At 42.1% G+C, this 19,041-nt stretch overlaps 1 protein-coding gene across 1 annotated transcript in view; it reads left to right on the top strand.

Moving 5' to 3' along the window:
• piezo1 (piezo type mechanosensitive ion channel component 1 (Er blood group)) overlaps positions 1 to 19,041 on the top strand; it is a 186,901-nt gene that overhangs the window by 63,048 nt on the left and 104,812 nt on the right. The window contains exons 3-5 of the mRNA XM_080740889.1: positions 9,008 to 9,173; positions 10,644 to 10,785; positions 18,631 to 18,901. Coding sequence (XP_080597015.1) covers positions 9,008 to 9,173; positions 10,644 to 10,785; positions 18,631 to 18,901 — 579 coding nt within the window. The remainder of the gene's footprint in view (positions 1 to 9,007; positions 9,174 to 10,643; positions 10,786 to 18,630; positions 18,902 to 19,041) is intronic.

Raw genomic sequence — 19,041 nt, 5'->3', positions numbered from 1 at the left:
ACACACACACACACACACACACACACACACACACACACACACACACACACACACACACACACACAGTCTCCTGTTAACATCAACAACACGTTTGCCAGCTATTAGCCATTGTTTTCACCTATTGTGTTCACACCATGGTAACCAATGCGGTCCCATATGATGTCATACAGTATGTCTGTGACTCAGGGTGAAGTACGTCAAGAACGGAGAACAAAATAATATAAATTTCAAAAGAATATTATTTATTATTATATCATTCCTCCCTATCCTTGCTGAAAGAGAGCCCGCAGCCTGTCAAAATAGCAAATCTGCAAGCGCACAACGTGAGACATCGTCGTGTTATTATTATTATTTGTTTTATTAATGTCCCAGCCCTACTATGATGTGTCTCTGTGATCATACTGCACCTTGATGACGAGATGGACTGACAATCAAGTTTAACCACATGAACACTAGCATCCCTTTTCAGGGCATGTCATAATAGGCGTATATTTGGCAAAAAAAATAAACATTAGAGAAAATAGATTCTACAAGCAACCAGTGGGGTCCCCAAATTAGAGGCAGAAATATTAGAGGCAGAAATTGTGAAAATAGCAGATCTACATGCTCACAACGCCTTGCAACGCGAGGCATCGTGAGCATGTAGAGAACCATGTTGTAATAGATCCGCATGTAATAGAACCTTGTTATACAAAAAGTATTGCCTCAACTCATACTGTAGTGATCATCAGGGTGGGGGGTCCCGGGGTCCCCAGTTAAAATATTATTATTTTGGGGGTTGTGGCCTGAAAAGGTTGAGAACCACTGAAATAGTATAAGTGTGAGTGTATAAGAAAACCTTCCATGACTAAGGACAGTTTTTTTACGAGAATGTTCCACTACCCGTTAGTATGCATTGCTGTGTGATGACACAACCACCTACCTGTTACTGTATGTATCACTGTGTGATGAAACAACCAGCATCAGAGGGACAGATTGATGACAGCCAGACTGAAAAACAGCTGCTCTGATATTGCAGTTGAGAGTTGAGAATTTCATTCATTTCACTATTTCACTATAATTTATTCATATTTTACGGTTTCTCATGAGCTTGATTGGTATGTTGATGTTGGCAAACAAGTATCCTACTTCATATGACTACCATTATGTGCTAAACCATATTGTACCCATACTGTACCCACATCAATAAACATAAGGACAAAAAGCTTTGATGATTCATTCATGTTCATTGTTAAAGGACAACTTTGTTTTTTTTACAAGTGCAACTTCAAACCCTACAAGCCAAACAGAAAATGTAATTGTCAACGACGAAATCAATTAATTAATTAATACAAAGAAATGAAGGACATATTTCACAACTTTACACTTTAAAAAGAACTTTCATCGCGACGTGTTGTGAGCTTGTAGATCAGCTATTTCCACTATTTTTTAAACTAGAAGCTGGGCCGCCCTTTTCGTCTAGTCGGCGACCTGGCCAACTCGGGAACGATGTAAATAGGGAATGAATGCCCCGCCCTTTAATGCAAACCCCATTATACCTGTTGTCATAGGACCCGTTTTGACCATCTGTTTGCCTGTGTCCATTTATGCCCATATATGGAGATATCTGTTATCTGTCTGTCTGTCAGCGTCCATTTTATGTCCATATATGGAGATCACTGCAGATATAGTTCTGGGTCCATTTTATGCCCATATATGCCCATATATGGAGATATCGGTCTATTTGCGTCCATTTCACGCCCATATATGGAGATCTCTGAATCTGTCTGTCTGTGTCCCTTTATGCCCGTATATGGAGATCTTTGTGATTCTGCGTACATTTTATGCCCATATATGCCATTTGCGTCCATTTTATGCCCATTTATGGAGATCTCTGTATCCGTCTGTCTGTGTCCCTTTATGCCCGTATATGGAGATCTTTGTGATTCTGCGTCCATTTTATGCCCATATATGCTATATATGGAGATATTCAGAGATTTTTTGTTGACTCATGTGACGTACGTGATGTCAGAGCCTTTTATGAGTGATGTCACAATGAGTCAGCGCTTGCGGCGATTTCCTCCGGAACAGCCTGATGTCAACAATCAGCTCCGCATAAGGATATTCCGAACGTTTCGGGCCGGTTTCGGAAAACCGCGCGTCGGGTCGGGTCGAGGCCCGGCACTGCACTCCGTGCCGCGGCGGGGAACGCGCGTGCCGAATCTGAAGCCGGTGGGACGAACGGTTCTCGAGATACGCGGATTACAGACACACACACAGACAGACAGACAGACAGACAGACAGACACACACGCAGAGACTTCTCGCATTTATAGATAGATGTTTGAACACATATAAACGTCTTTCAACATGTAAACAATTATGACCATTATCACAAAATATTTGCGATTATGTCAAATAATTGCGTTTTGACGATTATGTACTAATTGTGACAGCCCTAATCATCGGTTCCAGACAGCAGCACTCACCCCGAGACAGATTACATGAACATGGGGGACGGACGAATGTGACATTTTAAATTCCCTTTACTGACACAGCCCTATAAAAAGCTGAGAGTGAGTTTAAAGTTTAAAGGGGAGACACAACAGGGGTGGGATTTGATCCTATAGACCAGCTGTGGGTATGTGTGAGTCTTCTAGAACACCAGATAATATATCACCATTTATGATGACAGGGCTGAAGCCAGGAATTTCAGGCCCCTTAAAATATATACTGACGATGGGAGTCGCGGAGTCCTCATGACATGTAGCCTTGGTTCCCAATTAAATTATCACTTGTCACTTTTTTGTTTTATGATGGCCCTCAGGGCAATACCAATCAATAAGACACTAAAGTATTTTCTTGGTATTCAGTGCAAATTCTGATTCACCACTGTATATATTGTTTGCACTGTTTTTTTTTTCTTTTTTTTTTTCTTTTTTTTCCTGACTATATCTACTGCATAGTACTGTGTTCTGTCCGTCTGTCATTCAATGTTATATGAGGTACTTAAATGGTTTCCTGTGTAAATAAGCCAAGTGCTTTTCTTGGATCTCCTTTTAGTAGACCTTGTACCAGCGAACTGTACCGTCATGAAACGGTACCTTTGCCTATGCAAACGTCGAGTAAAGTCTTCAATCAATCAAACCACAAAGGGAATAAATAGTAAAGTAGCACAAATATGTCGAAGTACCACCAAATACTGTAATGCGCTGCAAACCTTTGCATAATATACAAAATACTCAGGAATGTGCTGTGGCAAAGTACAGCAGTACAGTGGACTTTGCCCTCAGGAGCATACGGCAGGGGTTCCCAAACATTTTTGTCTCAGGGCACCCGATTAATATTTATTTAATCCGAGGCACCACTACATTATAATTTTCACTCCCAGCACCTTACATTTATAGCATATCATCGTTATAGCATGTCGGGTGGAAACCTTGTCCAAAAGTGTTGTATTTATCATCTATAAAATGTACTAAACTAGTGAAAACAGCCGATCTACAAGCACACAACGCCTCGCATCGCGAGGCGTTGTGTGCTTGTAGATTGGCTGTTTTCACTAGTTTTGTGCGACAGTGTTGTATGATGAATTATGATATTTATGTTGCGGGGAAAACGTTGAGATAATAGCCATTTTGGTTAGAACTGCCTGAAAACAACTTTGTACTTCAAGTTTAAAATGATACTAAATATTTTTTCAAATGTCCAAATAAATTCCAAATATTATCAAATTCTCTCGTGGCACCCCTGGACTGCCGTGCCGTCACGGCACCCCAGGGTGCCCCGTCACCCACTTTGAAAACGCCTGGCATACGGTATGGCCAAGAAACTCAGGGACGCCCAGTCACGCCCTACAGGCCTATCACATGAACCCAGGCCCTCCAACCCTGGCTGAAATCCATCGTTTGTCATTCAATCTGGTGAGAATCCTTGGTTCATGTGTGGGTCTGAATGTTCCCCATAATATAAGCCCTGTTTATCTGCACCATCCTTCACACGTCTGTCTACATATAATCCATGTAGACCCATCAGGCTGTTCGAGCGATTCTGAACTGGTTGAAGGCAGCATACATGTGACATTTACCAGTGGTTCTCAAACCTTGTTGGCTCAGGTTCACCCCTGTAAATAACTTCTTCATCCACGGCAACCCTGAATTATACTACCTTACTCTTATGTCATGTTATGGTACGGTACATAAATATGTAAATGTTTCCCCTTAAGATACAGTCATCAGGAAAACTTGATGCGACAATATCCGTTTTCATTATACTTTTGACACACAAATCAAAAGTTTATGGTCATGATTCATCAGGAGCCTGGATGGCTTAAAATAATTCTCGGAAATCTCTATCCACAAGTTTCCCCGGGGGTTTACTGGAGACTATCAGGAGGACCAAACTTCCGGGTTTAACAGCAGACATACAAGCTCACGTCGCGTCGCAGATGCAACCCGTTGTGAGCTTGTAAATCGGCGGCGGAACCTCGATGCAGACGTTTGTGCAATGCACTATGGGGCGTAGGAAACTCGTGGATAGGCAAAATTAATGGGTTTTTATCTGTGGCACCACAAAATGTCCGCCACTGCTATGTCCTATAGAGTAGTGAAGTGTGACGTAATTTGCACTGAACTGTGTTCCAATTATAAACAAATGATCTCAGCGGTTTGACTCATATGGATGTGAAGAATCAACTGATGGTGAGAAAACGCTAATGTTACTGTCGCCGAATTAGTTACATTTTTGCTAGAAACAGGCTTTATCAAATATTAGTGACTGACTATCATAAACCACACAGAGCCACCTCGCCGACAATATCGCAAAGACCTTTTTTTTTTTTTTGGACCGCAATGCTTATACGAGACGATTTAATGTTAATGTTTAATGTTATTCTCCATAGAGAAATTACTTCCGTGGAACCGGGGGATGAGCGAGTCACGTCATGACTTCACTGTTCTATAGCTACTGCTTAGAGTCAAAAAACCACACACTTGAGAAGAAATTATTTGCAAAGTAATGATGTATGATACTACAGAATTAATTAATTAGGCTACATATTACAATAATAATTAATTAATTAGGCTACATATTACAATAATAATAATTTACATAGGGTTAGGGTTAGATTGTTACAAGTGTGCTTTGGAAAATAAATGTTGATCCGTTGCGATAACGTTCTATAAAAGAAACAAAACACAAAGACGCATTCAGAGCCTCATTGAGAGCCTCAGTTACAGTGTCTGTGGGGATAAATACAGTCAGCTCTGTACCCTCTTCCACTCTTTCCGTTGTTACCATGGAAAGGTAAACATGTCTTGCAGAGTCCACCTGACATAGCTGTGATATTAACTTGACGAGAGGGAAAATTAAACAATATAATAGGTTTGTGTGTGTGTGTGTGTGTGTGTGTGTGTGTGTGTGTGTGTGTGTGTGTGTGTGTGTGTGTGTGTGTGTGTGTGTGTGTGTGTGTGTGTGTGTGTGTGTGTGTGTGTGTGTGTGTGTGTGTGTGTGTGTGTGTGTGTGTGTGTGTGTCTACACACATGTCTGCATTGCACGTAACGAGCGTAGGTGAGGCAACAGCATGTTTTCAGGCCAAGGACCCCTTAGTTGAGAGAGAGATGAAGCAGGGACCCCCACAACCTTTTTAGTTTCCATATAGTTTCATCATTTGACAGCACAATCATCAGTGTATTTTGGATTCATGTCAATTTGTGTCTGTACTTGGTCTGGTCTTTTTCCCCTCTACACCAACTGTCTTAGCCGAAAATAGCCGATCTACTAGCGAGGTGTTGTGAGCTTGTAGATCTGCTATTTTTGTCTCAGAATATGGACGCTAGGGTTCAAGTGGTTAATATAAAAAAGATGGGGAAAAAAGTCCCCCCCTCTAGTAACTCTGAGGACCCCCTAGGGGTCCCGGGCCCCCTGTTGAAGACCCCTGGGCTATAGTATAGCCTATTTAGAACTGAAGGTCAACCTGAATAGACATGTGAATATGTGCACACATCTTAACGCCACATGTAAAGAGGGCAAATCTATTATGGTGGAGTTAGGAAGGACAGGGGCGTCACAAGGGGGGGGAAAAGCGGGACTGAGTTACTAGGGCCCAAGGTGGAGGGGCCTTCATTATTTTATAATTTAGCCATTGAAAAATAGCGGATATACAAGCTCACAGTGACCTTGTAGATCTGCTATTTTTGAAAAGTCGTGAAAATGTGTGCAAATATTTGAATGTATTTTTTAAGCCAACATTTGTAACTCAAATGTTGCTGCTGGGGGGTCCCTGGAACTAAATATTTTGAGATGGGGGTCCATACATACATATCAATATTGTTTTGGGGGGGTCCTTCACATGAAAAGTTTTGAACACCACTGACATAGAAACTTAGGTTTTTCATAAAACCTTAGAAGGATATGGAAATATTCAAAGACTTGTAAAAGGTTTCAAGATTTATCAAAAATAGCAGATCTACAAGCTCGCATCTGTGAGGTTGTATATCTGCTATTTTTCAATAGTTAAAGCACAAAATAATGCCTAATAATGCGTTGGGTTAAACCCCCTCCCCCTATGAAGAACAGTCATGGGGGGCCCGCAGTGAATCTTTGTACCCAGGGCCCAGAATTTTGTGTGACACCCCTGCATGAGGAAGGAGACATACAGTAGAGGCTTAATACTCAGGTCTAATAGCTTGTGCAGGGCCCTGCTGTGTTACAGCCCTGTTGTCTGGGTCTGTTGTTTGAAGCTGCTGAGGTGAGCAGAGGTTACGAGGCCTCCTGCAATCACCTGTGTGTGTTTTAATGTGCCTTTATTTGTGTGTGTGTGTGTGTGTGTGTGTGTGTGACTATGTGCACGTGTAGCTTATGATGTGGTTTATCGCATTATATCAGGGGTGGGCAACTTTGATGGTGGAGAAGAGGGCCACTATATTTCCACCTTCACTCCAGAGGGCCACATTGCATATTGATACGTCCTACTTTGTCAATCTAGTTAGTATCTCATAAAAAAGAAGAAGGAAAAATAGCCGATCTACAAGCTCAAAACGCGCCGCAGCGCGACGCGTTTTGAGCTTGTAGATCGTCTATTTTTGCTTCTTTTGAATTGGAATATTGAATTATTTTTAAATGGAATCCTGAAATGTAACATTTTGATTTAATTTCAAATGCATTTAGTTATACTCATGTTAACTTTATGAACTTAAATACAAATATGTTGGACATAAAAAAAAACTAACATTTTAGTACTACTATATTAGTCATTAAGCTACTAATATAGACTGAGGGAATTAAAGTGGGTCATGTTTGAATGTTTGGAATTGGAACAGATGAAATCAATAATATAATATATCAGTATTCTGATATTAACCTGCGGGCCGCATTAAGTGAAGGTGAGGGCCTCAGGTGGCCCCCGGGCCACCAGTTGCCCATGTATGCATTATATAGTGTGTGTGCGTTCAGGTTTTAATGTGCATGTGTGTTTATGTGGTCTATCCCAATGGTTCTCAAAGGACGGCAAAATCTATCTATCTAATCTATCTATTAATTTGAGCCAGACAGACCTCTCTCAGGATGAGGTGACATTCTGACAGGGTCACAGACTAAAGACTTATTTATACTTGTCCAACGACAAAGTCGACATTAGTGCCGTATGATGTGTTTTCGTCATGTGATTTCATAGAATGAAAATGTGTTTTGCCACTTGATAGTTTTTAATTATGGAGTCATTATTCTACTTATGCTGGTTACTTTTAATTTCTTTTAAGCTGTTAACTGTTTACATTTTAAACTGTTTCCCTTTTCTTTTAAACTTCATATTTGGCATTTTGCCCTTACTGTCATGTTTTAAAAATTGTTGAATAATATGGCTTTTCTGCACAGATGTATGGAACCTTTTTATAGCATGTTCTCTTTTATCCATTTGAGAGCACTTATCACCTTACAAATGTCCTGATAGGTCCATCATAAGTCTGTCCTCCTTTAAAGAAGGTCTCTTTCATTTTGGTACATAAAGATTGCCTATGAAGGTCTAAATACGACCGAAACGTTGTAATTCCCTATTAAATCCCCTTTTGCATTTGAAGACGGTGTGCGTGGAGTTTTTTCTTGTCCATTTTGACACGGGGGAAAAAAAATTGGTGTTTGATTTCATGGTCTATAAAAAGATTTTCAAGTCCTCTTTTTAAAGGAGTTCATATAGCAACAAATGATTTTATAATACTATACCGTTGTTTCCTGCTGAGATTGGCACATTTCACCCAGGTTTTTTCATCTCACTTACGTCAATTTGTCTGCTGACCTCACTCAGCAATGAAATAAACAGAAAATAAACAAAAATACAAATAAAACAATTCACAGGAGGCAAGCAGTGATGACCCCATGCCTGATGTGCACTGCAATGCAGTTTCAAATGCACCGCTTTTTTTTTTTTTGAGTAAAAAAAAAAAAAGTCCTGTGTGACCTGTGTGATCTTGGCAGTGTGGTGGAATTCAGATCAATCAATAATCATGAGAAAATGAGGAGACAAGACAATTATATTAGGTGGTGGTGTGGTCAAGTTTATATATAACATGATATCATGGACAGAAGTACAATTATCATTCTGCCAAGAAGAATGGTCAAACACTAGAGTTATACTGTGTGGCTTCAAGGCCTCTGGAACGAGCTGTACCATAACAAGATAGGCTTTACCAAAACAATAGTTACTGAGGCCTACTGAAGGCCTCTCTACTCCTAACTATCAAGTATTAGTATCATCATAAAGACCTAGATATTAATATAATCAATGAACACATGATCTACTCTATAACATCACACTTAATCAATCATGATAAACTCTAATCTACGACAGCAGGTTGCCCCAGGAAATGTACCAATCTCAACAGAAAACAACGGTAGTTGCGGAACCAAAACCAATACTGCTCATGCAAATAACTTCTTCTTCCATGAGTCACATGTAAGTGCTGCTCTCCCTTCCTCCTCCTCCCTGACATGAAAGTAATTCTTCTCTCCCCTCCTCCCCTCTGTCTCTTCTCCAGGTCATACAGGTCGTTTTATCAATGCAGTGTTTTGCACCAGTCTGCTGTTTGTCCTGAGCCACATCTGCTTCCAGACGGTGCTGTTCACCCACCCTGCCCTGGACTCGGCCCTGGGACACAACTGTTCACAATGGGACACACTGAGCAGACACATAGGGCTCTCCAGGTATGTCGTACATTCTGCTGGTGCAAACTCCATATTATGTTGTTGTCTGAGGTAGGGATAGGACGATATGAAAACTTCATAATACGATTATTGTGACAAAAGAAATCGTGATTTACAATATTATCACGATAATCAAAATCCATTATCCTGGGGCGGAACATTTGCCAAAAAAAATAGCAGATCTACAAACTCACAATGCGTCACAACGTGTCACAACTTGACGCGTTGTGAGCTTGTAGATCGGCTATTTTTTGGTGAAGACATTTGATAGAGTGAAAAAAGACGATATCGAGTATGTATATTATAAGTACTTTTGGCAATTACAGAGGGTTTCAGTGGTACCAGATATGCAGCTCTGCAAATAAAAGGTGAATTGATCCCAGTGCATGACAGAGGACGATATCATGATAAATAAAATCTCCACAATACGTTTATAGTGAGAGTTTTTTTTACCACGATAAAAGATAATATTGCGTATCGTCCCATCCCTAGTCTGAGGAGTGTGTTCTGAGCGAGGTTGACCAAGGTTTCAGCCTGATCACCGTATACACAGGTGATTATACACTATTATAGTGTATAATACCAGTGAAAGAAAAGTACCAACATTTACTTGAGTGAAAGTCCAAAAGTATTTGCCTCCTTGGGTGGTACCAATTAGTGAAAATACTGGCCCAGGCTCATGGACTATTAGGCTAAAACCTTTCAAAGAAAAAAATAGCAATCAAAACAATCTACAAGCTCGCAACGCGACGTGTAGGTCACATAAAACGCTTAACCTTTTTTTCTAAAAGGGCTAGTTCCATTCCTTGATTCTGATTGGCTGGTTTCCCTTTAATTGCTGTGGTATATGAGACTATAATCCACACCTTGAATCAGTTCATATCAAACCCAGGTGCGTCATTTCTTTCCACAGTGTTCCACAGTGCACCAATAATCTGCACCTGTGTTGTTGGCAAAAAAGATGGGAAATACTTTCTTGTAGCTGGGAACTACTTTCTTGTAGCTGGGAACTACTTTATTGTAGCTGGGAACTACTTTATTGTAGCTGGGAACTACTTTCTTGCAGACCTTGTAGTGAATTAGTGAAATAGAACAGTTTTAATTGGTACATGTCTATGATTTTTCATGTTGCCATATTGTAACCCGTTTTAGAAAAGCAATAAGCCACGCGAGGCTTGTTACCTGTATTTTATAACGGCTGAGAGGGTTGGAGACACTCGGCTTCGCCTCGTGTCTCACCACGCCTCTCAGCCGTTATAAAATAGCAGGTAACCACATGCCTCTTGTGGCTTATTGCTTCAATTTAATAGGGCCGATGTTAACATAGCAACAGTTCAACTGTCAGGAGGGACATGGAACTCATTTTCCATTTATCGTGTGTGTGTGTGTGTGTGTGTGTGTGTGTGTGTGTGTGTGTGTGTTTGTGTGTGTGTCTGTGTGTCTGTGTGTCTGTGTGTCCGTTTCCTACAGGCTTCCCCTGGACGACCCTTGGAGTGTGTTGCGACTCTTATGCCCTGACGTGTGCGTATGCATGGTTGCCTTGGTAACCATGGTGCTCTGCAGCCGATTGGTCAGGAACAGAGAGATGGTGGCCATGGCCAACATCACTTCAGTGAGTCTGGCTACCTATGGAGAGTACTGTAAACATGCATGTGTGTGGTGTTGTTGTTGTTGTCTTAATCACCTGAACCCTAGCAGGGGTTGACACTAAGATTTCAGAGGCACTTGCCCGTCGGGCAAGTACAGGTCATGTTCTACTTGCCCTCAGATCTTGGCCACTTGCCCCCCCACCCCTCCAACACACACATACCGAGAAAAAAGAAAAGAAAAGAATCATATACCTGGTTGCTTGTTTCTCTCTCACAAACAAAACCTGGAAACGTCGGGCAGCAGACGATCAGAGTCGGATATGTTGTGCAACATCAAGCTGCAGTGGACACACATGCTGCTCAGGATTAAATGCATTATCATCATCACCTTTATTTATACTCGAAGTACAGTTGAGGGCAAGCCCTCATTTTCAATGTAGCCGAGGTTAAAATACAAAACAATAAATAACACAATATTAAAACATTATAAATTAAACAGAGTAAGAGCTAATAAATCAAGTGAAACATGTGCAATCATGATTGAAAGTGGTAAGGATCAGTCCTTTGAACTTGCCAAGAGATGGCAGGGAGGACCGTTTTAAAGATTGTGCAAGTAAGTTCCAGGATGTTTAGGCCTGGGGCCAATTCTGATATCTTCACAAATTGGTACCACCCAAGGTGACCGTACATTTTTTACATTTTTGACTTCCTACATGTCTCTAGTTTACATTTTGGTATGATAACCCTTTCTGAGACCCAGCTTAATTGATGTTATCAGCCGCTAGAGTCGGTCTCCCATCGACTTTCTATACAGGAGGAAAATACCCAGAAAACATTTTTTTTCTGGGTATTTAAGTAGGATGTGAGGGGTCTAACTAGGGGGTTGTCATGATCCTGAATCCATTGCAAGCATTTGTTTTGCACAAAAAACATTCCTTGGGCTACAAATGGCCCCAGAAAACAATGGTTTAGTGATGAAAAGTGATGAGTCATCACTTTTCATCAGTTTCATCAGTTTTGTGGGCGTTTTCTGAGGCCATTTGTAGCCCAAGGAATGTTTTTTGTGCAAAATAAATGATTGCAATGGATTCAGGATCATGACAACCTCCTAGTTAGACCCCAAACATCCTACTTAAATACCCAGAAGAAAAAATGTTTCTGGGTATTTTCCTCCTGTATAGAAAGTCGATGGGAGACCGACTCTAGCAGCTGATAACATCAATTAAGCTGGGTCTCAGAAAGGGTTATCATACCAAACGTAAACTAGAGACATGTAGGAAGTCAAAAATTTAAAAAATGTACGGTCACCTTGGGTGGTACCAATTTGTGAAGATATCAGAATTGGCCCCAGGCCTAGTTGGGCCGCTGATGGAAAAAGCTGCCTCGCCCAGTACTGTGTGTGCTGGAGGAGCCTTCAGCAAAAGTAGATCACTGGAGCGGGTGTGATAAGTGCTTTCACTTGGTCCTAGCATGGAACAAATATATGTGGGGAGCACACCTGAAATACCTTTAAGTAAAAACAAGTACCAGTTTAGCGCAATAGTGTGGATGTGTGTGGCTGGCTAGCAGGCAGGGAAACATCGGAAAAGCGAGTTGATAACACTGAAAATAGACACGTCACGGATATGTTTCACCGTTTTAGCGCTCCTTCAGCAGCCTTTGCCATAGATTTCGGCACTTTTGCGGCAATAGTTCTGTCTTCTTTCACTTTCTCCCCACCGTTTGGTGCCCTGTGCTTCAGCACGTAAAGCGTGCGCATTAATCTGGCCATGCTTTTAGCATAATGTGAGTTTGTATGCCTTGGAGATCAGCTGTTTTCGACTGAGCTGGCCACTGGCTGCACGTTCATTCAGTGTGTGTGTGCGTGTGTCCGTGTGCGTGTGTGCGTGTGTGGAGGGAGGGAGGGAGGGATCGAGCGAGAGAGAGAGAGATGGAACACTATAGCCCTGTTCAAGTAGGCACGGATCTCATTATTATGTCACTCAAAATGTGCACTTGCCCGGTCGGGCAACCCAGTAGCAAACTTCACCTGCCCGACCGTTATGTTTAACCGGCCGTGCAACCGTTAGTGTCAATCCCTGCCTAGCATCCCTATTCTGGGGCAACATTCATCACGTTTTCTGCAAACAAATTTAGTGTAGCCCATGGGAATACAGTCAACTAAGTGTAGGGCCCATGGCAATACCATCAACTAACCATCATGGATTAAGAGGTCAAGTCATTTCTTGGGCTTTTATGAGCCTTCATTTGACTGATATATAGTGGAAAAACTCAGTGGCATTGTGGTTAGAGAGGTTCAAGCCCCAGCGGAGTCATACCAAAGACTATAAAAACGGTCCCCAATGCCTCCCTGCTGGCTCTGAGCATCGAGGGTTGTATTGGGAGTAAGTCCCTTTGACAATGACATGCTGGCCTCATGGGGGTGCCCAGCGGGTGCACTTGTACATCAAGCCGCCTCACACGACAGAAACAGGAGATAGGCTTCTGACCTATGGGTGGAATGGCTCTGGAACCGTTGATTCCCAGGGCTATACTTACTACTTCCTTACATAATAGTGGAGAGAGGCAGGAAACAGGGGAGTGACACACAGCAAATGCTTTGGTCGGCCCGGGAATTGAAACGGGGACCCGCTACCAGGAATTAGAGCACGCTCGACAACTCTCCTATGGGTTCACCCCATGTGTGTGAATAGGAATAGGGCCCAATGTATTTCAGTACGTTAGAGTCACTTACCGAAGTGGTTCTCAACCTGTGGGCCGGGACCCCCAGGGGGTCCCCAAATTATTTTGGGGGGTCCCCAGATGATTAACTTAATGTGCAACATTGTTTTCTCACTCAGCAGTAAACAAACCACCATAAAGTTTAAGTGTATAGAGGGTATTGTACACATTTCTAAAGTGACAATTTAAGGACTTTTTAATACTTCTAAAATGACAAATTAAACATTAGCAAAATTGTCAAATATTAGAAGCAAAAATTTGTGAAAATAGCCGATCTACATGATCACAGCGCCTCGCGTTGCGATGCGTTGTGCGCATGTAGATCTGCTATTTTCACAATAGAACCGTTTTATACAAAATGTAATGTCTTAACTCTTAGGCCTCTATCATAGTCCAAGGTGAAGAGCTACAGTATCACCTCACCGCGGTGTAGTTTTCTAGCTATCACCTAAAAATGATAACGATCTTGGACTTATGAGGTCTCCACCTGACAGGGTGGGGGGTCCCCCCCCCCCCCCCCCCCCCCAAGTTAAAATATGATTATTTTGGGGCTCACTTACAGAGTCAATACGTTCACATTATAAAGACTAGAAGCAGTGCTCTTCCGAGCACAGGTCTCCACCAGGTCAGGCATGTAATGTGTTTTACATAAGTCGGCCTCCTGATGGCGCTATAAAAGGCTGATGTAAAAAATGCAGGGAAAAGGTTTTACCTTGGCTCTAAGGAGTGCGCATACAAAGTTTGACACTAATCGGTGGAGTTATAGGTGAAAACATGAATCGGCCTGTTATAGCGCCACCATGAGGCTGATTTGATTTTTCTTAAGTGGCATTTACTCCTCTGCCTATTGGGAATGTGCATGCACAATTTCACCAAAATCGCACACTGCGTTCAGGATTTCAGGCATTTCATTCAAAACTGACCAATCCTGCAAACTTTGAAAGCCAGTTTTAGCCAATCAGGATGGAATATGGAAAATCTGACACATCCATGTCGATCACATGACTGTAGAGATACTGTCTACTGATTTACGTGATTTTTGGACAAAATCTGTAGGAGTACTGGCAAAAGTTAGTTTTGCAAAAGTCGGCCTCCTGGTGGCGCTAGAACAGGCCCATGTGAAATATTTGGGGCAGAGGTTCTGAATTGGTGTCGAGGGAGTGTGTGTGCACAGTTTGGCAGCGACCGGGCCAACGGCGCCGGAGATTAGCTGGTAACGGACAAACGGACGGACGGACGGACGCACGCACGGACGCACGCACGCACGGACGGACGGAGGGGAAAACATACTCTCCCTCAGCCTTCGGCTGGTGGAGACAATAAAGGAAAAAATGGAAAAAAGGATCAGAAAACGTCATCAGCATTGACCATTCACTGTATTTTTTAAAAGCAGAATAACTGCTATATTTTGTTGGCAGCTATGTGCTTGCGACCGTGCGTGTGTGTTTGTGTGGCATGCTTTAAAAGAACCTTGAGAGCACAAAATGTTCAATGTCTCATTCCTTCTACTGTGTGTGTGTGTGTGTGTGTGTGTGTGTGTGTGTGTGTGTGTGTGTGTGTGTGTGTGTGTGTGTGTGTGTGTGTGTGTGTGTGTGTGTGTGTGTGTGTGCGTGTGGGCAGGCTGATAGTCAGCTCATTGTAAGCTTCTGTTTTAGTTGCTGACACACAACTACAACTCCTTACCTGCTGAGCTCACACTGTCCTCCCCTCAACTCCCTTTCATCCTCTTCTCTTCTCTTCTCTTCTCTTCTCTTCTCTTCTCTTCTCTTCTCTTCTCTTCTCTTCTCTTCTCTTCTCTTATAAGAGCATATCGCCACTGTTGGGCAGAAACCTTGTATCTCTGTTTTTTTCATAATGTAAAACCCTGCTTCATCATACAAGTCGCACAAAACTAGTGAAAATAACCGATGTACAAGCGCACAACATCTTGTGTTGTGAGCATTTAGATAGCCTATTTTCACCGACAACAACAATATCCTTTAACCACTTAAAGGAGTAGTTCACCCCCAAAATGACTTTTTTTCTATTGATTACTCATGCCACGGAGATTTTGTCGCATTCCTAAGACAATAATGAAACAAATAAAAAGTACGCTGACGGTTTCCCCATCTACTGCCATTCATTTGGGTCCCCATCCAGAATCAATGGGGGTAAATTTACTATAATCACATTTTTGTCTTAGGAATGTGACAAATACAAAAACCCAAGTCTCAATGGCGTGAGTAATCAATAGAAAAAAAGTCATTTTTGGGCGAACTACTCCTTTAAGCCCTGTTTACTTCATTGTGCGACCAATAGTAAAAATAGTCAAAGTACTGTTCTTAGATGTCTATTTTATCTAAAGAATAAATCAATGTGTGTAACAAAGGATGACCATTGAAAACCTGTAGGAAGAAATATTTGCCCAAAACAGGGACATCTGGGTTAACGTGGGTTAACTTCCATAATTGCAGTAATTGCCATGACATCATCTCCACCTTCCCATTATATCCATGTACTTTTGTTACAGCCAATCCCCTATTCCTCCTCCCTTGTTCTGTTCTGCTAGTTATGGAGTTAACTTCCTGTTCTTGTTGCCAGGCAGTCACCCAAACAAACAGCACATTGCGTTATGGTAAAAGGAGAAGAACGGGGGAGGAAAAGAAAGTAGAGAAAGGGTGGTGAGAGGAGGTGGGAGAGACTACAAAGCTTGAATTGTCCACGCGTCGTTCTGCGGTCCATTTGGGTGCATTATGAACACTCTCAGACGTACATGAACACCGAGGCTTTTAGTGTGTACAAGTATTGTTTGCACACAGGGGCGTCACACGGAATTCTGGGCCCCGGGTACAGGGATTCACTGTGGGGGGGGCCCTGTGCTTTAGCTATTGAAAAACAGCAGATATACAAGCTCACAGCGCGGCACCGAGTGCCGCGCTGTGAGCTTGTAGATCTGCTGTTTTTGAAAAATCGTGAAAATCTTTGAATATTTCAAATCCTTCTAAGGTTAAAAAAAACCAAAAAAAAAACAACATATGTTTCTGTGTCACGTCTTTGAATATTTTTACCCGATTCTATAAGTGTCTCCAAAATCCTTCTAAGGTTTTCTTGAAAAACCTGTTTCGGACCCCCATCTCAAAATATTTAGTTCCAGGGACCCCCCAGAAGGAAAAGAGTTTAACAAATACATATATTCAAAGATTTGCACACATTTTCACGACTTTTTAAAAATAGCAGATCTACAAGCTCCTGTGCCGTGCTGTGAGCTTGTATATCAGCTATTTTTCAATAGCTAAGGTATAAAATAATGAAGGCCCTTCCACCTTGGGCCCTGGTAACTCAGTCCCACTTTTCCCCCCCTTGTGACGCCCCTGCTTGCACAATCAGACATCTGGCTGCAGGGCTTCTTGGGAGTTCTTGCTGACCTCATAAAGTAGACAGTAGCCTACTTATTGTTGCTGTGCTGACGTCCGCATTCAAGATCACTTGAGATCTGCTCTTTATTGTCATATCATCACATGATGCATGCGGGGTGTAAAATAGTTGGTGAATATTATTGTTGTGCAAGTTCTGAACACGTACAGTTAGAGAAAGAGTTAAATTAGGAAAAGAAAATAGAGAAGAAAGGAACACGGAACAAGTCCAATTTCAGGAAGGCACAGTCAAATCAAATGTATAAGTCTGATATCGTCACTGTCTGGCCAAAACCTCTTAACTCCATGTTTAGATATGTTGGCATAAATCAGGGCTATTCAACACCCTTTACATCTGAGTGTTGGTTAAAATAATATTGAACCAATGGAAAGTAGAAAAAACTTCACACTTTCTGCCAAACCAGCTAACTCCACCTGTTTGGCCCTCTCTTTTTTTCATAAATATGTGCTATTGAACACCCTTTACGTCTGTGTGTTGGTTAAAATAATATTGAACCAATGAAAAGTCAAAACCTCCTTACTCATTTTGCCAAAAATGAACATTTTGGAGTTAGGAGGTTTCGGCCCGACAGCAGAGATATACATAAGGTTCATGATTAAAAAAGAATTCTAATTTCTTTACGGAATGTATATTTGTATAAACGTTATAAAGCCTCGAGTTGGAAACATAGAATTAGGGCCACCCATGTTTACATAGCCATAAAGCCTTTCTGTTTAAACATCCTTGTTGATCCATTGTTGCTATTGTTAGATAGTATAGTAGCCTACTATAGAGAGATACTGTACAGAGATAACATGTGTAACATGGTTCATGACACATACTTGAACTCCAGACACCACAGTTAGCTGTGTCTGCTATCTACCTTAGCAAATAACTGGAGCACCCAGCCACAAACACCTTCTGTTAACACCTTTGACACAAGAACCACAGCTTGTGTTAACACTATGACCACAGCTGCGTGCGTGCGTGCGTGCGTGCGTGCGTGCGTGCGTGCGTGTGTGTGTGTGTGTGCTTGTGCGGATACGTGTAGACCACAAGCTTTGATGCGGTGAGCAAGCAGCTGAGAGTTTAATGTTTTTCAGCTGTGTGTGTTTGTGCGCGTTTGTGCGTGCAAAATCGGATTACTGAATAAATACACAAGCCTTTGTGTGTGCGGTGAACCTTTTACATGTATCCACAAGTTTCCAACGTCCCATTGTGCAGAAGGGGTGCGGCAGGTGGATAATTTCTTTAAATCAAGGGTCTTCAACGTTTTCAGGCCAAGGACCCCTTAGCTGAGAGAGAGATGAAGCAGGGACCCCCACAACCTTTTCATAGATAACATATAGTTTCATTGTTTGACAGCACGATCATCAGTGTATTTTGGATTCATGTCACTTTGTGTTTTTAGATATTTAACCACTTGAACCGTCAACTACTTAACAAATTCTGTACTTGGTCTGCTCTTTTTCCCTTCTACACCAAAGCTATTTGCCAAAAATAGCCGATCTACAAGCTCACAACACCTCGCAGCGCGAGGCGTTGTGAGCTTGTACATCGGCTATTTTCTGCTAAAGTTCTCAGAATTTGGACACTAGGGTTCAAGTGGTTAATATAAAAAAGGAGAAAAAAAACTTTCTATTAACAAACATTTGGAGGACCCCCTGTAGTAACTCTGTGGACCCCGTATGGGTCCCAGGCCCCCTGTTGAAGACCCATGCTAAATAAACCCAACTCTCTCTCTCTCACCCCAGCTAGAAGACGGGCCAGAAGAGAGAAAAGAGGATGATGACGCTGACGATGATGATGAGGAGGAGGAGGAGGAGGAGGAGGAGGAAGAGGAGGATGTAGAGGAAGACGAGGAGGAGGAAGATGACGTTGTAACGTCCCCACCCAGTGACCCTGAGGAAGAGGTGTCCACGGCCACCAAGGCCAAGCAGCTGGCAGAGCGTCTGAGAGCCACGGCCAGGAAGGTCCTGCGTGACCTGGGCAGGATCGTAGCCATCAGCCTGCTGGCTCTGGCTGGTAACAAACTATTATTTTATTTAACCTCCTATCTCCATATTCTACCTTTTTGTGTTTTGTCGTAAATGAAGCCATTTAGACCGGGTACGCATTATTGCGCATCATTTTATACTTTAGCTATTTCAAAAATAGCAGATCTA

Source organism: Nannobrachium achirus (genome assembly GCF_963921795.1).
Source record: "Nannobrachium achirus genome assembly, chromosome: 13".
Lineage (NCBI taxonomy): Eukaryota > Metazoa > Chordata > Actinopteri > Myctophiformes > Myctophidae > Nannobrachium > Nannobrachium achirus.
The sequence above is the reverse complement of the archived record's forward strand: the minus strand, read 5'-3'. Positions and strand labels throughout refer to the sequence as shown.